This window comes from Mustela erminea, chromosome 9 (genome assembly GCF_009829155.1).
Source record: "Mustela erminea isolate mMusErm1 chromosome 9, mMusErm1.Pri, whole genome shotgun sequence".
NCBI lineage: Eukaryota > Metazoa > Chordata > Mammalia > Carnivora > Mustelidae > Mustela > Mustela erminea.
The window spans coordinates 72,280,292-72,303,720 of record NC_045622.1 but is presented as its reverse complement, the minus strand read 5'-3'; the positions used below and the strand labels follow the sequence as shown (position 1 = coordinate 72,303,720).

The 23,429-nt window shown below is 39.8% G+C and overlaps 1 protein-coding gene across 1 annotated transcript in view; it reads right to left on the bottom strand.

Moving 5' to 3' along the window:
• Nucleotides 1–6,305: 6,305 nt before the first annotated feature.
• Nucleotides 6,306–23,429, bottom strand: part of GTF2H1 (general transcription factor IIH subunit 1) — a 39,727-nt gene continuing 22,603 nt past the window's right edge. Inside the window, exons 10-15 of the mRNA XM_032356791.1 lie at nucleotides 19,723–19,811; nucleotides 19,240–19,357; nucleotides 14,967–15,057; nucleotides 14,400–14,515; nucleotides 13,025–13,117; nucleotides 6,306–7,341 (exon numbers count right to left, since the gene is read on the bottom strand). Coding sequence (XP_032212682.1) covers nucleotides 7,255–7,341; nucleotides 13,025–13,117; nucleotides 14,400–14,515; nucleotides 14,967–15,057; nucleotides 19,240–19,357; nucleotides 19,723–19,811 — 594 coding nt within the window. The 3' untranslated portion in view covers nucleotides 6,306–7,254. The remainder of the gene's footprint in view (nucleotides 7,342–13,024; nucleotides 13,118–14,399; nucleotides 14,516–14,966; nucleotides 15,058–19,239; nucleotides 19,358–19,722; nucleotides 19,812–23,429) is intronic.

Genomic DNA, 23,429 nt, shown 5'->3' with positions numbered 1-23,429 from the left:
AATCCCAAACCATGGACAGGTTGGGACCTGCCCATGCCTCAATCCCACTACTATTTTAAAGAAAGTTGGGGCGCCTGGGTGGCTCAGTGGGTTAGGCCGCTGCCTTCGGCTCAGGTCATGATCTCAGGGTCCTGGGATCGAGTCCCACATCGGGCTCTCTGCTCAGCAGGGGGCCTGCTTCCCTTCCTCTCTCTCTGCCTGCCTCTCTGCCTACTTGTGATCTCTCTCTGTCAAATAAATAAATAAAATCTTAAAAAGAAAAAAGAAAGTCTCAGCAAGTAGTTAAAAGATAATAGTATCGGGGTGCCTGGGTAGCTCAGTGGGTTAAAGCCTCTGTCTTTAGCTCAGGTCATGATCCCAGGGTCCTGGGATCGAGCCCCGCATCGGGCTCTCTGCTTAGCAGGGAGCCTGCTTCCCCCTCTCTCTCTGCCTGCCTCTCTGCCTACTTGCGTTCTCTGCAAAAAAATAAAATCTTAAAAAAAAAAAAAATAGTATGTGCTAGTATGTGCTTTCCTAACACTCATAAATGCAAATCTTTTTTCCTCTAAATATCATGCAGTATGAAGTGCAACATTAATTTGGAATGCATTTTGGATTCTAGTTTATAGTATCCTTTGGTTTGCAGCTGTTCTTTGACTTGTATTTACATGTTACACCTCAGGCAAGAACACAGAAGTCTCTTTGTTTCACAACTAAAAGAGTTTATTTTATAAATACTGCGACTGAGGTGTGAAATAAGTCATAAGCAATTTATACATAAAAAAGTTCCTGGGGCACCTGGGTGGCTCAGTGGGTTAAGCCTCTGTCTTTGGCTCAGGTCATGATCCCAGGGTCCTGGGATCGAGCCCCACAACAGGCTCTCTGCTCAGCAGGGAGCCTGCTTCTCCTTCTCTGCCTGCCTCTCTGCCTACTTCTGCCTACTTGTGATTTCTCTCTCTGTCAAATAAATTAATTAATAATCTTAAAAAAAAAAAGTTCCTAATTTGGAGAATGCAGGGTACCACACAAAATGACTTTGGAAGGTGAGCCATGAAACTAAGACTCAGGCAGTACTTTGGGGGATTAAAGTACAGAAGAAAGCACCTTTACTGTTCTTTGGGGAAATTTTCTTCCTTTTAGGTTTTCAACAATGAAGTCAAGCCACTGTGAGGCTCAGTGAAAATTGGTATCAGCTTATTATTTTTTTTTAAAGATTTTATTTATATGACAGACAGAGGTCACAAGTAGGCAGAGAGTCAGGCAGAGAGAGAGAGAGGAGGAAGCAGGCTCCCCGATGAGCAGAGAGCCTGGTGCGGGACTCGATCCCAGGACCCTAAGATCATGACCTGAGCTGAAGGCAGAGATTTTAACCCACTGAGCTACCCAGGCGCCCCAAAAACCAGTATCAACTTTAAGGACAGCAAATACTCACACAGCTCTCACATGTGCTGGACTCTGCTCCAAGTGTCTTAAAGGCTTTATCACAATGTTATGATATTCTATCACAACCACCTTATCAATAAAGTACTATTAAAATGCCTATTTTATAGATGAAAAAAATGGAGGCACAGATTAAATTGTCTAAGGTCACATAGCTAGTGAGCTATGGAGTTGCAATTCGAATCCAAACAGCACTGCTAGAACATGTCTCTACTGCTCACGAATCCAAACAGCACTGCTAGAACATGTCTCTACTGCTCACGAATCCAAACAGCACTGCTAGAACATGTCTCTACTGCTCACGAGGATGCAACCACTCCCAACTGGGCACACTGTTTTTCTCTACTCCTTATATCTGTGGATGCAAATGTTCTTGGTGATAGGATCTGATTGTACATGTAAGGCCAAGCAATTTTTGTATTCAGGCCAGGAATAGCCTGTTCTTATGGATAACCAGGTGCCAGAACAGTACACTACTGGATAGGACCAAAATTTACAAAAATTTGGCTTGCAGAAGTAGGACCCTAAATGGATTCTCTAAAGAGACCCATTATCAAGGTTTATCTTAAAGATCATGAATGTATGCACAGACATCTCTTGCCAGAAAAATCTCAGGTTGTAAACTAGAAAAATAATGTTTTTTTAGATTTATTTATTTGAGAGAGAGTACACACATGCACACGAGAGGGGAAGGGGCAGAAGAAGGAGAGATAGACTCTCAAGCAAATTCTGCATTGAGTATGGAGCTCGAATGGGGCTTGATCTCACGACCCTGAGATCATGACCTGAGCTGAAATCACAAGTCAGATGCTTAACCAACTGAGCCACCCAGGTGCCCCAGAAAAAAAAATTAATTTCGAGTGGAGAGAAAAATATCCATGAGAAAATGCACTGAGGGGCGCCTGGGTGGCTCAGTTGGTTAAGTGTGACTTTAGCTCAGGTCATGATCTCAGGGTTCTGGGATCAAGCCCTGTATCAGGCTCCCTGCTCAGTGTGGAGTCTTCCTTGTTCCTCTGTCTCTCCCCACCCCGACCCTGCCCATGCTCTCTAATAAAAACATAAAATCTGAAAATTAAGAAAGAGAGGTGCTGGGTGGTTCAGTCGGTTAAGTGTTTGCCTTCAGCTGAGGTCAGGATCCCAGGGTCTTGGGATCAAGCCCCACATCGGATTCCCTGATCATTGGGAAGTCTGCTTCTTCCTCTCCCCCTGCTCATGCTGCCAAATAAATAAATAAAATCTGCAAAGAAAAAAAAAGAAAAGAAAATGCACAGATTCGGTGATAAGGGTACAGAAGCACCTTCTAGTTTATATACTTCAATACTGTTCGACCCTTAAAAAAATTGTACTTTCGGGGTGCCTGGGTGGCTCAGTGGGTTAAAGCCTCTGCCTTCAGCTCAGGTCATGATCTCAGGGTCCTGGGATTGAGCCCCACATCGGGCTCTCTCCTCAGCGGGAAGCCTGCTTCCCCCTCTCTCTCTGCCTGCCTCTCTGCCTACTTGTGATCTCTCTCTGTCAAATAAATAAATAAAATCTTAAAAAAAAACTTGTACTTTCATAGTAATTTTTAAAATGACACCAATGGTAATGATCGTGTAAGTCATTCATTTTCACAGATCTGTTCATTACAGTTAGCTACTAGAAGGAGAAAAATGAATCTGAGTAATAAAGAACTTTGAGCTCTAACACCTAGTGAACTTGAACTTGACACCTGCTGGGAGGGCAAGTCCAGTGAGGTAAATGTGGACATTTTTGTAATTATAACTAGTGTATAACTGAGTGTTATTTTTTAATCCAAACTGACCAAATTTTGTTTTTTGAAGTGTTCATTGTGTTTACATTTAATATAATTGTTAACAGGTTGGGTTTAAATACCATTATGTTATTTATTTCTATGACTACAGAAAAGTATAATTTAAATTTAAGCCAGAATTTATCTTTGACTTCAGTCTATTTCTAATATCAGCCATCACAATACACAGACCAAGCTGCTAGGCAGCCAGAGAGAGTCTGTTTCTCAGGTTGTATTCTCAGTGCATTGTTGGAATGGGGTGGGGGAACAGTGAGAGGAATTGGAATGAGTCTCTACCTCAACAGGTCCAAATCTACATTTGTCGTATGTATTAGGAACTCTATAAAAGATGATGGAAACTGGATTCTGTGGTTCCAAAGCTGGAATTCTAAAGTCCTTTCAGTGACTTGAATACCCTCAAGCAAGAACACAGACTGCAAACTGAGGGCTGACCACCCCTGAACCCAGTTCTAGACAATGCTCTAACTCTGGACAGTTTAAGCACTGAAAATAACTGAGATTCCCCTGGCCTCAGGAACTGGGAGAACAGCTGAGTCTTCAAGAAGCTAAACTGGGAAAGGGCAGAGGTAACACACTGAGGAATCCCGTGCAAGTCCTGAAACTGGAGACAGCAAATCTAAGTTTAAAACGGGCAGCTTTCCATCCCAGGGCCGCTGTTGGCTCCAGATGGTATATATAGCAACTGGACATCAATTTCTGCATTAAACTGCACCCCCCGGAAGAGTAGGTTACCTATCTATTTCTAGGTACAGGTGTAAAAGAATTCTTTAGTTTTCCAGACTGAAGTGGGCATCACAACACAGCTATTCATTTTGTAGTGTTAAGTCCAAAGCAGACTAGCACTACGGACTTTCTTCTTTCCAGGGGAAACTCATTCTCCTAAGGCAGGATGCACTTTCATTATATTCTGCAGCCCACTGGGCTAATGGGACCCATTAGGCAGACTAACTCTATACTGTGATTTGATATAAAAGCAATACAGGGGGCACCTGGGTGGCTCAGTGGGTTGAGCTATTTATTGCCTTTGGCTCGGGTCATGATCTCAGGGTCCTGGGATCGAGCCCCGAGTTGGGCTCTCTGCTCAGTGGGGAGCCTGCTTTCCCATGCCCCTCTCTGCCTACTTGTGAGCTCTCTAAAAGAAAGCAATACAGAATAGAATTAGAGGTAGTAATAAAAGGGCAGTCAAAAGAAAAACTAGCCAAAGGAGGCATGAGTTGGGGAATAAAAGCTTCCCACTACCCAAGGATCTTATTCCTAAGGGACTGCACAGCTTAGAAGTTCGGGGTAAATCCTAGCTCTGGCACTTACTGGGTCTGTGAAATCACTTAACATCTAAACCATTTCTTGGGTTCCTGGGTGGCTCAGTCATTAAGCGTCTGCCTTCAGCTCAGGTCACGTTCCCAGGGTCCTGGGATGCAGCCCCGCATATCAGGCTCTCTGCTCTGTGGGAAGCTGCTTCTTCCTCTCCCTCTCCCCGTGCTTGTGTTCCCTCTCTCACTGTCTCTCTCTCCCTGTCAAATAAATAAAGTCCTTAGGGGGAAAAAAAATTCTAATTTGTAAAATAATGTTTAACCTACCCACTTCACTGTTATTGTGAGAATGAAGCTGACATACAGCCAGAAAAGCGCTATCATTTTCCACAGTGGAAAGGTAGGAAAAGTAATAGGTCTAAACGGCAGCCAACGTTCACTTTAAAAAGACACCAAGGATCAAATACTTTAAACACAAGCTAGACATGAAATTGAGAGCTATTTCCGGTGAAATCACCCTTAAATCCTTCATTTCCTATGAGAGCTGGTCACATACCTTAAGAATGTCTTTACTCATCCCCTCCTAATTTCTAGAACTCCACTAGACTGGACCTAGTTTCCAGTCTGATCCAAAAGCCTTTTAGGGGTTTGGCCTTCCTAACTATCAGACTTTTAATCTACAACCAACCATCCCATCCTCATAAAAACAACTTACTCAAAATTTTCTCTGACATAACCCATGCCTAAAGGATAAGGTCTGAATTTCCTACTTTGGCATGCAAAACCATTCACAACCTGAATTACACTGATTTTCCCAGTCATTTACTTGTCATTCCCAATCCTCCAATCTAACACATTAAGGTCTTTTTCCAAGCTCTCCTACCTTCATCATCCTTTGCCCTCTTCAACCTGCAAGGCTTAGCTAAAATATTACCTCTTTAGTAAAGAGGTAACCCAGTTCCCCAAAATGGTTTCTTTTTTCAGTCTCCATTACATTGATCACTTAATCTTTAACAGAGCACTCAAGAGAGCATTTGTTTACAACTGCCTTTCCCAACAAACAAACTCTTCTATTTCCAACATTCTTCTACCTGCCCCATTGCTATTGCTTAGAGTAATTGTCAAGATAAGACATTTGAAAAGCACCCTGTAAAACTGTAAGGTGTAAGAGATTACCGCTACTATACGGATCTGAAGGAGAAATGGGAAGACTGAAGCCAAAAGGGAGGTTGTCCCTTCTCTTTTACCAGTTCAAAGTTCAGGTTTTCAGCCTGTTGTAGCCATTATATGAAAGATGATCAGGGTTTCCACTTACGGAATCAGTCACAAGGATGGAAGGTACAGCATACAGAATATAGACAATGGTACTGCAATAAATGGTGACGGATGGTTGCTATGCTTGTGAACACAGAGCATAACATGGAGAGTTGCTGAATTACTATGTGATACACCTGAAACCCAGATAACACTGTATTTCAACCATACTCCAATAAAACAAAATTTTTTTTTAAAAAGAAAAAAAAGGAAAGACAACCAGCTTGTACAATGGCTTTAAAAAAGAATGAGTGGCCCACCCAAGTAAATATAACACATGGGAAACCACAAGATGTCTTAACTGCTAAAAGAGTTATCTATAAAAAGTTTTACTTTTAAGATGTAAGACATCTATAAAGTCTTAAACAGGGAGTTGATCCTTTTAGGAACAAAATATGGCATGATTTCAGAAACAAGAATTTTTTTTTTTTTTTTTGCATTTAGTCTTTTCAATCACTATGCAATGATTATCGGTTCGCCAAGGACAGTAACAGATACTGGAGAAAAGGAGGTATGAGAAACATCTTTTATTTTTTTCTAAAGAGGTGAAAATAAGTAAGATTTCTTATATTTCTCACTCATAAGATTTTTAAACTCTTAAAAATGCAATTTCCTCTTTTCAAAGCACATGCCATCTTAAAAAAAAATCTTAGCAATGTACATTTGCACTCAAAGAAAAACATGCAGCGCCATTGTCTTCTGACAAAATTCTGCATAAAAACCCCCCACGCAACTTTCTGCAAATATGTTCCCTCTTAATCATTTAGGGACTCCAAACCACAAACATTCAGTGCAACATTTATTGTTTCTTATTTCCGTAGGAAACACAGGACCAATGATGTCTTCTGACTATAACTGTTTCCTGATGGTTGAGCAACAGTCTCCTTCTGCTTTACTTAAAAGTACTCTCTTAACCTGCTGATGTAAGGGACAACTAGAATTCAGTACAGCTTGAGGATCCAAGTGGAGGATGGAGGAGAAATACTTAAGGTGTACCCTGTGCCATAAACTTAGGAAAAAAATTTACAAAGGAAAAAAAAAAACACCTCAGATTTTATCAATGCACCCTTTTAAAAAGTTTTTTTTTTTTAAATTTCTGAAAGCAGCTTAATGTGAATCAAAAGCAGTTCCTGAGTAACTGCAGTAAACAGTGTCTCTTTAAGATAAATGTGTGTGTGTGTGTGCGCGCGCGCGCGCACACACACACACACACACACGTATCTGCAACTTAGCTCATTTTGGTTCTGCCTTAATTTACCTCCCCAGCTTTGAGTTTAGTCACAGCTCCTTTCCTTTCAGGTCACAATGTGCAAGTACAACAACATCAGCTCCAAGAGTTGGCGTGGTTCAGACGTTCGTCACTTCTGTGTGATCACTGGCATGTCTCAGGCCAGGTTTCCAGAGTCACTGCAGGTCACAGTTCTCTCAATTTCACAAAAACTTGCGAGAGCCACAGATCCTTCACGTTTTCTTCATGAGACGCCGTGACTGCCACTTGTGGAGCTTGTTGTAGGCGGTCTGCAGCATCTCTTCTATGTGACTTACCAGCTGAAAAACACAGCAAGACACTTAGGCAATAACTGGGCAAAGGCTGGGGAAGTGAATGCCTCTGATCCAGATCTGGCACATACTTCGGAGTGTAGTTTCCAAGCTCATTTGTATTACCCCAATGAGGCAACTTGCAAGCCCTCGGTGAGGGTATAAAAGGTTAAGAGATGGTGGGATAGAAGCTGGAGTTCACACTGGATTGCAGTGTCTGGCTTGTCATTAACCAGCTATAAGACAACATAGGCTGTTTCTTTTGTCAAGTGAAGGTGGTGTACTAATATGATGATTTCTAGATTAAACACTAGTCTGTGGGCTAAAGCCAACATTATTTTATAGAACAGGTGGAAAAAAATGCCTTGCTCTCCTGAAGATTCTGATGTAGCAGGTGTGGGATGAGATCTTTGATGTTCAAAAGCTCCTGTAGCTAATTTTGCTACACAGCCAATCTTGTGAAGCACTTTTCCAAGTTTTTAATGGTCTTTTCCAGCTCCAATGTTACAGAATTTCAATATAACTCAGTAGATTAAAGAAAATATAAATGGTGTCAATGCTTCACTAGGTACTATTGTCATACCTTAGGTCAGGACTATGTATCTCGAGTAGAAAAGGATTTTACCCTTGTCATGGATATAACTAGCAGTCAACAGGACCACACTGATCTAAGCTGTTAAAGACTCCTGAAGGAAAATGTCTTCAGAACATTTCTTTGTGGAGATGGACAGTGTTTATGTGGTTGGAAGTTAACAGTCTTATAAAACCTGTAAATCAGTTCTGGCAGTATGTGGATAGGGACAGGAAGTCCTAAATCCTTGTAGTATGGCAATGAATTAGATTCAGTCTGAGGCAGAATTAAAAGAACAAGGGGCACCTGGGTGGCTCAGTGGGTTAAAGCCTCTGCCTTCTGCTCAGTCATGATCCCAGGGTCCTGGGATCAAGCCCTGCGTCAGACTCTCTGCTCAGTAGGGAGCCTGCTTCCTCCTCTCTCTCTGCCTGCCTCTCAACCTACCTGTAATCTCTGTCTAATAAATAAATAAAATCTTTGGTGAAAAAAAAGAATTAACAAAACAAAACACTCTTATTTACCCCATCTGCTGTCATTATGGTGGGGGAGGCGATGAGGTATTAGGCTATTTAGTTCTGTCTGGAAAATACATAAAAATAATTTAATTTGCTTGATGGGCACCAGTGGTTCCACAATGCCAATTAGGAGATGAATGCCATACCCTCATGTAAGGCTGTACAGGCAAACCTTATGCAACATTTTATGCTTACGTACTTTTTTTTTTTTTTTAACAAACTGAAGGTCTGCAACAGCACTGCACTGATTAAGTCTGTCAGTACCATCTTCTCAGTAGCATTTGCTCACTCAATGTCTCTCAATTTTGGTAGTTCTAGCAACATTTCAAAGTTTTTCATCATTATATTGTTATGGTAATCTGGAGCCAGTGTGACTTTGCTGTTTCTGCAATTGTTTGGGGGCACCTTGAACCATGCCTATAAGATGGCAAACTTAATAGATAAATGTTGTGTTCTGACTTCCACTGAATGGCTGTTCCCTACCCCACCCCAGGACACCCTATTCACTAACACGTAACACTGAAATGAAGCCAATTAATAACCCTATAATGGCCTCCAAGTGTTCAAGTGAAAGGAAGAGTCACACATCACCCACTTTAAAATCAAAAGGTAGAAATGATTTAGGTTAGTGAGGAAGGTGTGTTGAAAGCTGAGACAGGCTGAAAGCTAAGTCTCACTGTGCCTGTTAGCCAAGTTGTGAATGCAAAGGAAAAGTTCTTCAAAAAAATTAAGTGTTATTCCAGTGAACATATGAATGGATGGTAAGAAAGCAAAACAGACTTATTGCTGATATGAAGTTTTAGTGATCTGGTAATGAAGAGGAAGGCCCTAATTCTCTTCAGTTCTATGAAGGCTGAGAGAAGTGAAGAAGCTGCAGAAGGAAAGTCCGAAGCCAGCAGAAGCTGAGTCATGAATTTAAGGAAAAAAGCAGACTCTGTAACAGGAAAGTGCAAGGTGAAGCGGCAAGTGCTGATGCAGAAGCTGCAGAGTTCTCCAGAAGATCGAGCTAAGTTAACTAATGAAGGTAGCTACACTAACCAATAGATTTTGAATAGAGACAAAACAGCCTTCTACTGGAAGATGCCATCTAGGACTTTCAAAGCTCTAGAGAAGTCAATGCCAGGCTTCAAAAGTTCCAAGGACAGGCTGATCCCCTTATTAGGAACTAATGCAGTTGGTGACTTTAAGTTTTAGCCAATGCTCACTTACCATTCGATTACCCTAAGGCTGTTAAGAATTATAATAAATCTCTTCTGCCTGTGCTCTATACACAGAACAAAGCCTGGATGATAGCACATCTATTTATAACATGGTTTAGTGAATATTAAGTCCACTGTCGAGACCTACTCAGAAAAAGATTCCTTTTGAAATATTACTGTTCATTGACAATGCACCTGGTCACCCTGGAGCTCTGATGGGAGATGTACAAATGAATGTTGCTTTCATACCTGCTAACCCAACATAATTCTGTAGCCCATGAATTTGAGTAGTAATTTTGACTTCTAAGTCTTACTATTTAAGAAATACAATTCATAAGGCTTTAGATGCCATACATAGGGATTCCTGAGGGATCTATCAAAGTAAAATGAAAACCTTCTGGAAAGGATTCACATTTCTATTGGCACCTGGGTGGCTCAAGTGGTTAAGTGACTGCCTTCAGCTCAGGTCATGATCCCGGAGCCTGGAGTTGAGGGGCTCCCTGCTCAGCGGGGAGTCTGCTTCTCTCCCTCCCTCTGCCTCTCCCCCTGCTTTTGTGTACTCTCTCTCCCTCTCTCAAATAAATAAATAAATAAATAAAATTTAAAAAAGAAAAAAAGAAAGGATTCACCATTCTAGATGCCATTAAGAATGGTCGTGATTCATGGTAAGAGGTCAAATATCAACATTAACAGGAATTTGAAAGAAGCTGATTCCAACCCTCATGGTTAATTCTGAATGGTTCAAGACTTCAATGGAGGAAGGAACTGCAAGGTGGTGGAAACAGTAAGAGAACTAGAATTAGAAGTGGAGCCTGAACATGTGACTGAATGACGGGCATCTAAGGAGTTGCTTCTCAGGGATGAGCAAAGAAAGTGGTTTCTTGAGATGGAATCTATTTCTGGTGAAGATGTTGTGAAATGACAACAGGGGGTTTAGAATATTACATAAACTTAACTGATAGAGCAGCAGCAAGATTTGAGAGGACTGACTCTGAAGAAGCTCTAATATGGGTGAAATGCTCCCACAGCACCCCATGCTACAGAGAAACTGTTTGTGAAAGGAATAGCCCATTGATGCAGCATATTTCACTGCTGTCTTATTTTAAGAAATTGCCACAGCCACCCCAACCTTCAGCAGCCACCAACACAGAGGTAAGACCCTCCACCAGCAAAAAGATTATGACTCTCTGAAAGTTCAGGAGGATAGAAGTTTTAGCCATTTTTAATTAAGGGATGTACTGCAGTGCCTCAGTTGGTTGTGCGTCTGCCTTTGGCTCAGGTTGTGATCTCGAGGTCCTGGGATCAAGCCCCATATGAGGCTCCCTGCTTCTCTCTCTCCTCCCTGCTTGTGCTCTCTCAAGTAAGTAAATAAAATTTTAAGAAAAAAAAAAAAGGGATATAAAATGGTTTTTTTTAAGATGTAATGTTACTGCACACTTAATAGACTACAGGAAAGTGTAAACCTAACTTTTACATGCACTGGAAAACAGAAAAAATAATTTACATCACTTAATTGCAGTGGTCTGGAACCAAATCTGCAACGTCTTTGAGGTAATACATGTACATGGTCTCAGAGTCCTTTTTACCACAGTATTCCAGGCAGTTACAATCAAGAAGGGCACGTGAACTAAAACTTATGTGTTGTCTGTCCTTGCTCTCTTGTAGGAAGGTATTTCAAACTTCTTTCCTGATTGTAAGTAGTACTATCATTTTGAGAAAAACCACTTAGAACATTTAGGGAATAAACACCAAAAACTTTACTGATGAAGAATTTTCAGCTTTCAATTGTAAAACACCTTTTGATTAACCTACTTATTGAAATACTAAATTTGTATATACTCTTCATTCCCCTTTATCTCAGAGAAGACCGCATAACAGATACAAAAAATTGTCTCCTGCAGGTTGCTCTAGCCTTGCAGTAAAAACAATGTTAAGGGGCGCCTGGGTGGCTCAGTGGGTTAAAGCCTCTGCCTTCGGCTCGGGTCATGATCCCAGGGTCCTGGGATCGAGCCCCACATTGGACTCTCTGCTCCGCGGGGAGCCTGCTTCCTCCTCTCTCTCTCTGCCTGCCTCTCTGCCTACTTGTGATCTCTGTCAAATGAATAAATAAAATCTTAAAACAACAACAACCCCTCCCCCCCAAAAACAAAACAAAGTTAAAATTCCTGGGCACAAAATGACACTTTGCACTTGCTCCCTCACCTACTGTAAGCAGTCAGGGAAGCAGAAGGCAGACCATAAGGCAGGCACTCTGAGGTCTCCTGTTAAAGAGTAGCAATTCTGTCCTTCTTTTGCAGGGTTAGATTTGTGCTTGCTCCTCAGGTTTTCAAAATAATAATTTTTTAGGGACATACACATAGGTTCTAAATCTACAGAACAAAATGTAGAGACGATTGGGGCATTTGGCAGGCTCAGCTGGTAGAGGATACAACTCTTGACGTGGGGTTGAGTTCAAGCCCCACCATGGAGACAGAGTGTTTTAAGTAAACCAACCAACCAACCAACCAACCTCATGGAGTTATTACAAATGCTGGGGTTAGTGGTGGCCTTGGAAGACTGAAGAGGGAGGGGTAGGCAACTAGATAGGGAATATCTATCGGTATTGGCATTGCTTCATTTATGATGGTTTGTGGGTAAATACTTGTTTTATTGTTTTAAAAAGTATTAGGTATTTTATACACTCTTCTGAATGTATGATACATTTTGTATTTAAAAACTAGTACTCATGGGGCGCCTGGGTGGCTCAGTGGGTTGAACCTCTGCCTTCGGCTCAGGTCATGATCTCGGGGTCCTGGGATTGAGCCCCGAGTAGGGCTCTTTGCTCAGCGGGGACCCTGCTTTCCCCCCCCCCCCCGCCTGCCTCTCTGCCTACTGTGATCTCTCTCTCTGTCAAATAGGTGAATGAAATCTTTATTTAAATAAGAAAAAAAAGGGGTGCCTGGGTGGCTCAGTGGGTTAAAGCCTCTGCCTTCAGCTCAGGTCATGATCTCAGGGTCCTGGGATTGAGCCCCGCATCGGGCTCTCTGCTCAGCCGGAAGCCTGCCTCCTCCTCTCTCTCTGCCTGCCTCTCTGCCTACTTGTGATCTCTGTCTGTCAAATAAATAAATAAATAAATAAAATCTTAAAAAACAAAAACAAAACAAAACAAAACTAGTACTCAAGAGGGGCACCTGTCTGGCTCAGTTGGAAAAGCATGCCACTCTTAAGAACCCCACACTGGGTACAAAGATTAAAAAAAAAAAAGAAGGCAAAAAACCCCCAACAACAAAAAAACACACTCTGAGCAACAGGAAAAAAAAAAAAAGAAACCCCAAATGTATCTACTCATTCACATGAAAACAAAGTTAATTTCACCTTTTTGCAACACAGAGAAAGAAAATCAGGCCAAAACCATATTGTTGCCTTACATTTGTGCTTAAATACTGTCTCCGAATTTTTTCTTGGAATGGGCAGAGTTTCGTAACTTGAAATCGTTCCAAATTACTTTTCATTTTTACTACCTACAAAAGATGACAAAAATAATAAATTATACAGAAATCTCAAAGAACCTATAGGGAACAAGAGAAAAACACACATAGGAAGGTTACTTATTTTTTTAAAACTAGGTTAACTGGCTTCAGGCAAAGAAACAGTATCTACCACCACTCAGCAGTTCATAAACACTGTGGTTTATAATTCATACCCCTCTCAATATTTTTTATGTATGTGTAAAAACACATTTATTATACTGTTTTAAAATTTTACTTAACATGAACATCTTTCAGTCATTAAATACTCACTTAAGTCATCATTTAAAATGGATGCATTGTATTTCAAAGTATGCACAGCAAATGCTTCTTAATTAAATCCCTTATGGTAGCTAATTAGGCCACTTCCACATTTGCTTTCAGAGACAGTGGTAGAGGAACATCTCTACTGCTAAATATTCTTAATTATTTCCTTACCTTAAATTCCTAAACATTGAATTTCTGGGTCAAAGCATTTTTTAAAAAGGTAGTATGAGTAATGGAAGAAAGGACTCTTAGCAAACTGGCCATCACTGATAATTTTAAATTTTTTGTTATTTTTAAAACCACAGATTAAAAAAACGCTCTTTCACTGTAGCTTTAAAGATAAATTTATCTGACTACTAATGAGTATGAAAATTTCTTTCTTCATCTCATTCTTTAGTGAGATGCCTGCTGAAAGTCTCTTGCCTATTATTTTTTTTTTAAAATTTTTTATTTTTTATAAACATGTATTTTTATCCCCAGACTTGCCTATTATTTTTAATGGTGTATTTAACCTTTTCTCTTAAGAGTTGTTTAAAAGAGTAATCTATATAGTTAAACTATTAATATTAATACTATAAATATTTTCCCATTTGTCAACTGTCCTTTAATTGGTTAAAGGGTATTAGTGTTAAATAGCTAGTGCTATATTTGTTGTCAATCTCAGTCTGAATTTCATTATCTCTACAAAATATACCAAATAAGTAATTTTATTGATGTAACTTGTTTGGGTCTCCATTCTTTATTTGCTCCCAGTGGCTTACAGCTTGACACAAGTTTTAAGATGTACAATCTTAAGTTATAAGCTTGTCTGAATTTCAAGTTTCTTCATCTATAAAATGGGTCTGAATACCTACTCCATTAAGATGCTGCAGGCTTAAATTAACGTATGCAAGTAGCTATCCGAGTGGCTAGCACATGGTAAACACACAATACAATTTTCTGATTTCAAAATAACATGTCGCTAAGTCATACTACCACATAGCTGGCTGTGTTTGGAATCAATTCTGACCTTTTCTTCTAGGAATGGCGTATTAACAGGGAAGCAGGACCAGAAGTGCCGTAGAAGTTCCCCAACAGCCACATAAAGGTGTTTCAATTCAGACTGAATATCATTTGGCACCATCTCTGTAGAAAAAAGAATAGGATAAAAGTTATTTCCACATATGGACACTCTCTGAAAGAAGGACCACTAACAGAATAAATCTGCACATGTGCACTTAGCCAATGGCAAGCCAGGATGTGCTAACCTGAGGTGAGGTAATGATTTTGTTGCTATGTTAGAATTCAAATTCCCTGAGATTCTGGAGCAATTTTCAGGTTTCCCTTTATTCTAAGAGGTTAGAAAGCAAAAAAGAAAGCTTTTCATATAATATAGGGAGACTAACAATGTACCACTGTTCGTAATATTAAGATAATTATGAAACCTAAGTTCTTTTCTAAATAGATCTCAGGATCTATATGCATAAAAACAGAAGTGTCAGAAATGCCCCAAAGAAAATCCAATCTAATTACTTTAGCATTCCTCCCAACTCGCTCTTTAGAGCTTTAATCAGTGAGAAAGTGGCTCTGCACGTACGGTTTATGGCTTGCTGGGTCCCTCCCTGCATAAGTGCTCCTCCAGGTGACAGCGTTGTGATCGTACTACTGGCAGCGCTACTTGAGAGAACCTGAAAGAAACGGACACACAAAGTGGGTTTCCTCTTCCTGCCATCTTCCTTACTTCCCATTTCAGTTTTACAGCATACATCTTTATTCCTGTATCACAATACATAATTTATAGCAGCCAGAGTGAAGGACTTCGCTTGAGGCCAGAAACACAGTGTGCACAGAAAGAGAGTATCTACCAGACTTCCAGCAATACTGGGCAAGACTCTAGGCCTCAAAACTCACCTTTTTGCTGAGTAAAAGCCCTTTCTTAAGCACCAACTCTATTTGTGAAGTAAAACAACACATTAACATATACTTGCTGGCAGCTGGGGAAACAAAAACCTCAACAGAGCAGAAATAGATCATCTATTATTTTCCAAGGAAGTGAATACAACTAGCCAAAGGGGAAAAACATACTCCCCACTCTATCAGTATCAACAGTTAGGGAAGTAATTGGCCTATCTATTCAGTGACTGACTAACAAGTGCCAGGCATTGAGGAACAAATCATTCCGTGAATAGCTCAAGTGCAGGGTTAGTATGTCTAACGCTTTTCTTTCTTTCTTTCTTTCTTTCTTTTTTTTATTTTTTAAGAGAGACAGCAAGGGAAGGAACACAAGCAGGGGCAGTGGGAGAGGGAGAAACAGGCTCTCTGCGGAGCAGGGAGCCTGATGTGGAGGCTCGATCCCAGGACCCTGGGACCACAACACGAGCCAGATGCAGATGCTTAATGACTGAGCCATCCAGGCGAGCCAGATGCAGATGCTTAATGACTGAGCCATCCAGGCGCCCCTTTCTAAGGCTTTTCAATGATGTTTTTGTAAGCTGAAATCCATGTGTATATGGACTGGATGAAAACAAAATTTCAGCTTGGAGTAGGCGTACAGAACATGACAACCATGAGTCAAGGGAACTTGGGCGTTCATGCCATTCCTACTTCCTTTTGTCAGAAATGTTATGACGTGTCAGAACCAGAAGCTTCAGTGATTGATGACTAGCCCTGGGCTGCACTCAGATATACACACCCAAGGACAGAGAACTTCTTGGGCCTTTCTGTCTCAATCCATGCATCTCAGATACAGCATTATTTCTGGGATGCAGAATAGGTGTGGGGAAGAATTTAAATATCTAAGATGGACCACAGCTTAAAAAAGTTAGGATGGTCTACTTGGGCCCAAGGGCCAGATGTTGGACAATTGTATTCCAGAAAGAAAAAGTCGTCAAGTAATGCCAAATTTATTATGTGTGCATATATATGCATATACATATATTTCTCAGCTCTGCCCGTGGAAGGGACGGTAACACTGGCAGCAAATGATACCCCAACAGCAGTGAGGACACTGTACCCAGGTTGTAGTTTCTTTTCTTTCTTTCTTTCTTTTTTTTTAAGGATTTATTTATTTATTCTACAGAAAGAGAATCTCAAGCAGACTCCATGCTGAGTACAGAGTCTGATGCGGGGTTCAACCCCATGACCCTGATACCATGACCTCAGCTGAAATCAAGAGTGGGATGCTTGACCAACTGAGCCACCCAGGCGCCCCCAAATCTTGGTATCTAAATCTACTCAGTACTAAAGAAGATTTTGTGGCTGGAGTGGGGAAAGCTTAAGACAAACCTAGAATATCTATCTCATTGTTCTATAAAGTAAGGTACTCAAAAAGGAGGTACTCAAAAATTGATGAAGACACTGTCAGAATGTTGATGTTTATAAAGAAGCATGGGTACATTTCTGGAGGTGAAAAAACTGCTTTTTTACTTATTGTGTAAGTGCTTACACAACTGTTTATGTTTATTCAAATTTCCAGGAGACTAAAAAAAGGTAATTTTACTGTATGTAAATCATACTTTGGTTTAACAAAAAACCAAAAAACAGCAACAGTTCATAACCCAAAGAATAACCTAAGAAACCATGACTCTTCTGTGATATAAATAAATATGCAAGAAAGGAAGCTCTTTGTCTTAGCAAAGTGTCACCACATGTAGAAGGGATGATGGAATTAGAAAATCACCATTTGGGGCACCAGGGCAGCTTAGTCAGTTGGGCGTCCAACTCTTGACTTCAGCTCAGATCATGCTTTCTGGGTCGTGAGACTGAGTCCTGCGTCAGACTCTACGTTCAGTGTGGAGCCTGTTTAAGATGCTCTTCCTCTGCCCCTCCCACTGCTTGTGCACTTGCTCACTCTTATCCCATTTAACCACCACTACAGCACTGTTTCTGGTAAGAAATCACCAATGGAGTCTACAAAATTCACAGCTAAGAGTTTGATACAAAATACAGTATTTATATAGCCTCAAAGTATCTCTCAAAATAACTCATTACAAAGGGAAAAACAGTAACGTTTTGGTTGAGAAACCAAGTAGATACTACCTTACCCGAGTGATTGGAAGTTAGGAAAAATAAATACATGCCTCCTGATAGGATACACTAAGGACGACACCTCACTTCTGTGATATTCCTGCCAAAAACGCATAATGTGAATCCAATCGTGAGGAAACACTAGAGAAACTCAAATTGAGGAAATTTTGCAAAAAAACTAGCTTTTACTAAAATATCAAGCTCAGGGGCGCCTGGGTGGTTCAGTGGGTTGGGGCCTCTGCCTGCGGCTTGGGTCATGGTCCCAGGGTCCTGGGATCGAGCCCCACGTTGGGCTCTCTGCTCGGCAGGGACCCTGCTTCCTCCTCTCTCTCTGCCTGCTTCCCTGCCTACTTGTGATCTCTCTGTCAAATAAATAAATAAAATCTTTAAAAATAAATAAATAAAATATCAAGATCATGAAAATACAAAGAAAGACTGAAAAATGGTTCCATCTGAAAGGAGACTAAAAAGACATGAGAACTAAATGCAACTTATGAACCTGACTTGGATGCTGGACCAAAAATTTTTCTTTGCTGTAAGGAACATTGGTGGTACAACTGGTAAAATTTTTGTAAGACCTAAAAGGTTGGATAAGAATGATAATAATGCTTTATCAATGTTAAGTCATCATTTCTCTAACTGTTATTATTTATGAGAGTATCTTTAGTAAATACAAACTGAAGTATTTCAGAGTTTCTACTCTCAAAATGGGCCAGAAAACTTTTTTTTCCCCCAACTTTCTATAAATCTGAAATCACTTCAAAATAAAAAGTAAAAAAATAACTTCCAATATGTGACAAGCACTACAAGACATGTACGAACTCTGCCTCAGGGTTTATGAAAACAGACACCCTCCCTGCCTCTGCCCCGAACTTGTTACTGGGCATGTTGAAGATTGCTTTACAGAGACAATGAAATCTGACCTGAGTTTCGGGTAATTATTAGGTCGCAGAGGCAGAGACAGGTTAAAGGTATTCTAAGAAGAGAGAAAGCCTGAGCTTTCTCTCTTTTCTAGGTAGTTCAGTGTATTAGGCTGGAGAGAAGACTCTTGGTTGTGTGTGGAAGGGAACGGTAGAGATACAGCTGGAACTGAAACTGGAGACGTGGATTAGGGCCGGACTGTAAAGGCTTTATGCACCAGACAAAGGCATTCAGACAACTGCTATGCCAATGAAAGGAAGCAGTGAAGTTTTAAGCTGCGGAGTGGTAAGATTAAATAAAATTGATCATGTCTGCCTAAACCAAGGAGTCAAGAAATACTGAAGAATGGACAGGACTTCCAAATCAACTTAAGTATGAATAAGAGGGATGCCTGGGTGGCTCTGTGGGTTAAGCATCTGCCTTTGGCTCAGGTCATAATCCCAGGGTCCTGGGATTATGCCGTATCAGGCTCCCTGCTCAGGGGGAGTCTGCTTCTCCCTCTGCTTGCTGCTCCCCCTGCTTGTGCGTGATCTCTCTTGGACAAATAAATAAATAAAATCCTTAAAAAAAAGAAAAGTATGAATAAGAGCTATAGATAATAAGCTCAATTTTATGTATTCTAGTTTGAGGTCATATAGAATATCTAGACATTGATGTCCAGTTTTTTGGAAATCTGGGACATTTCCCCAATAACACTGTGTATGTGGGAGGAAAATAATTAGCAATCACAAAACTCATCTGTTTTTCATTATCATCTTAACTTTAGATACTTCTGGAATGTGCCAAAATTTTTTTTCAATTTATTTGTAGAAATATGTCTTTAAACCCAATTAAAACAGTTTATATAGTTCAATTTGGCTATGCTCATAAACTAAGGAAAGAACTATGGGAATTCTGGTTTTCAAACAGTACAAGTCACCTACCTGAGTTAATTTGGGTGTATAAGCTTCCATTTCTTGCCTAATACTTTGAAAAGAATTAATAATGTCCTGACTTGTTGCATACTGTAGTGACTGGATTGGAGTTGGACCGTGATAATACCTGAAGATTAGCAAAGAAGAAAGAAATTACTAATCACACAGAATAAACATCTGTCCTTCAAATATTTTAGCAGTCCCCATGTCTCCAAAGCAAAAAATAATATATTTAAACAGATCTGAGTAAAATAACTTAATTCCCATAAGGGCAGTAAGAAAATTGCACAGAGAACCACATTTTTATCTTGGCTTTGATCATTTAAGCATCCTTTTCTGAAATGCACAAATTAAGTTTTCAAGGAAAAAAGATAGTTTATTCTTATGGTAACAAAGAGACTTAAAACTTGAGTGCTATACTTGCAGAATATACTCTGCAGTGATTTGTGTTACATAACTGTTGTGCCCCAAGTTAATATTGACCAAACTTACCTATCTGACTTCTTGAGGTTTAGTGCAATCGTTTTTATGGAATTATTTTTCCCCAAGTCTTCATATTCAATAGACTCTTGCAACTTTGCCTACAATTATCAACATAGCACTTTTTATGGTACTTTTCCTTATAAAAGTAATGAACATGATTGAAAAAGTACAACTATACACAGGGTAAAACATGACGTTTTCCCACTATGAACTTCAATTCCTAGAGATGACTATTCTAACAACTGGTTGAACTCATTTTCTCACCAACCTCTTACAGTACCTGCTTTCCTACAATCTGGCAGGTGAAAATGGTGTGTTTTCCTATTTTTCCACTAAATAAGCAGGACTAATCTATTATGTGTTGTAAATACTTTTTCTTCTCATTTGGTGTTGTTTGGTTTTAATTATTCCCTTACTGCTTATTCTTCTGTGGATTAATTTTTTGCTTAAATCTTTGATCCATTTAGTATTTATTTTGGAATAAGCAATCTGAAATTCTTTTTACTCATCAGTTCTCCCAACACCATTTGTAAAATAATGTTTCGTTTCTTGTGGATCCTGAAATACCATGTTTATTATATGTTATTTAATTTCTCCACATATTTGGGTTTACTTCTGTGCTCTTTATTTTGGTTTTACTAATCTGTTTTCTCCTGTGCTAGTAAAAGACTGCTAAATTTCTACAGCCCATGTTAATTAAAAAAGATATAGGAAAGCAATCTACATGGCCATTTGTGAAATTAATTCTACAATTTCATCCCTTATATAGCTATGAAATTCACCCGATAAACCCTCATCTGTAGCTACCAAGAGCAGAATCAAAACATTTCAGTTATTAAATCTCTCTCAAAAACGGTCAGCCTGAAAACTTAGCTTTTTTTTACTACTTTCCCAACTCTCCACCTTTCCACCAACTTCAAGGCATACCGAAATCTAATCTTCATTACTTTTCACAGAATATCAAGCTCATTTCTATCCCTGCTGCTCCCTACCTAAGTCATGTCTCTAACCTAACCTCCCATGATAACCCAAATCCTACACTTGTGCTAAAGCCTCACTGGGTGACCTGACTCTTCTACTTAACTGGAAACTCCATTAAAGTAAGGACTCTATTACTACTTTTGAATCTCCCATTCTATAAAACCCTTCTGTAGAACACACATCAGACTATTTCAAACTATTGATTTGAAAGAACATCTAGAGTCAGCATTTATTATTGAACATAGTGAAAATTCACATAAACCATGATTTTTGACAAATCTTTAATGACCAAAAATCAAATGTACTTAGCGCCACAGTATCGCAAAGCATCATTACCTAGATTTCATCTTAAACTCCTCTTTCATTTTAATTTCACTTTCCTTAGAAAAAAAATATTTATTCAACTCACAAATATTTTTTAAAGGAGTGTACTTGTGATGATCACCCGGTAATGTAGTATGTAAGCACTGAACCATTAAGTTGTAAGGATGCCCAGGTGGCTCAGTCAGTTAAGTGGCTGCCTCTGGCTCAGGTCATGATCTCAGGGTCCTGGGACTGAGTCCCATGTTGGGCTCCCTGCTCAGCGGGGAGTCTGCTTCTCCCTCTCCTCCTCCCGACCCCTGCTCATGCTCTCTCTCAAATACATAAAACCTTCAAAAAGAATAAACTGTATACCTGAAAACAAGTATTACACCACATGCTAACTAACTGGAATTCAAATAAAAACTTAAAAAAAAAATCTTATTGGCTTTGTTAAATATTTGTTCGAGAGTGAGAGAGAAAGTGATAGCATGAGAAAAGGGGAAGGTTCAGAGGGACAGAGAGAAGCAGACACGCCACTGAGTGGGGAGCCCAATGTGGGGCCCAACCTAGGACCTCAGGATCACACCTGAGCTGAAGGAAGATGCTTAACTGCCTGAGCCATCCAGGTGCCTGTGGCTTAGTTGTAAAAGTGTATATGCAGGGGATGCCTGGGTGGCTCAGTGGGTTAATGCCTCTGCCTTAGGCTTGGGTCATGATCCTAGGGTGCTGGGACTGAGCCCCACCTTCAGCTCTCTGTTCAGCAGGGAACCTGCTTCCTCCTCTCTCTCTGCCTGCCTCTCTGCCTACTTGTGATCTCTATCATTCAAATAAATAAATAAATCTTAAAAAAAAAAAAAAAGTGTATATGCGGGGTGCCAGGGTGGCTCAGTTGTTGGGTGTCTGCCTTCGGCTCAGGTCATGATCCCAGGATCCTGGGATTGAGCCCACCTAAGGCTCCCTGCTCAGCGGGAAGCCTGCTTCACCCTCTCTCACTCCTCCTGGTTGTGTTCCTATGTCTCTCTCTGTCAAATAAATAAATAAATTCTGGCTTAAAAATAAATAAAAGTGTATAAGCCTGTAGAAACGTTAAGTTACTGAAGCATGAACCATCTGTAATTCCTTTATAGAAAGATAACCATTTAACGTATTCTTTTGAAGGTGTTTTTAAAAAGTTCATAAAGTTTTTTTTTACAAGTGAAATTGTATCACATAGTCTGTTCTGTGAACTTCTCATTTACGAATTTTTATTTTCTTTGATTCCTAGTGTAAATAACACAAAAACTACAAGTTTTATTTTGAAAGACTTTTGATTTCATCTTCCCTATAGACACTAAACTCTCTGAGGAGAAGAACTCTTACTCATTTTTGTTTCCCACCCCTTAATACTTGGAGCAACTCCAAAATCGTTTCTTGAATTTATTTTTTTTCCTTAGATTTTTATTTGACAGGAAGAGAGAGCACAAATTGGCAGAGAAGTAGGCAGAAGGAGAAGGAGAAGCAGGGAGAAGGAGGAAGAGAAGCAGGCTCCCCACCGAGAGGAGCGCCTGATGTGGGGCTCAATTCCAAGACCCCGGGAGATCAGGACCAGAGCCTAAGGCAGATGTGCAACCAACTGAGCCACCCAGGTGGCCCCTAATTTATTGGAATTTAATTTTTTATGAATTAAACTTATGTGAACTCTTTTTTAAATTCAGAATGTCATTAATCCTTTTGAAGTTATTCATGACCACATCAGTCTCTACTATATGGATATACCAATGATATTACTACTGGAATGTTTGCAATTATAATACTGAAATAAGTATTTGTATCTAAATATATGCACATCTTTTCCTCTTCAAATAACTCTCCAAAATGAAATGCTGTCCCAAAAATGGAATAAGGGCAAGACAAAAATTTTAATACATATTGCCTGACTGCCCTCTAAGAAACCTTTATTGTACTTATTTTTATAATTGGGGAGGAATTTGAGAACACAGAGAGGTAGAGTAGCTTGGCAAAATAGCAAGGAAGGAAATATGGAAGTAGATAATTCTGTCCATATTCCCACACAGCCCCAAATGATTTCTTCAATATTTAGTAAGAACACATTTCTAACTCTGAAATGCTAGATTTAATATGAGGCCCCAATCCTATCTTTTAAAATCATATACACAAACCTTTAGGTTTTCTTCCTGTTATAGTGCCTTTGTTGAATACTCTTGCCCAGAACACAAACTGTATGACAATATGTGTGTATGTGTACATGTGAAGGAAAAAAGAGAACAAAACCAGTAAGAACAGTTAACAGACAGGAGTGCATGGAAAGCTGGTTGGCAAGTTAAAACTGAGGAAGTACTCTTTAAAATGTTCAACAATTTATGCCAAATGCTTAATGTCTTGGTCAGAAGAACGGAGTCATCTGAGGTAATCGAGGATTTACATAAAATTCT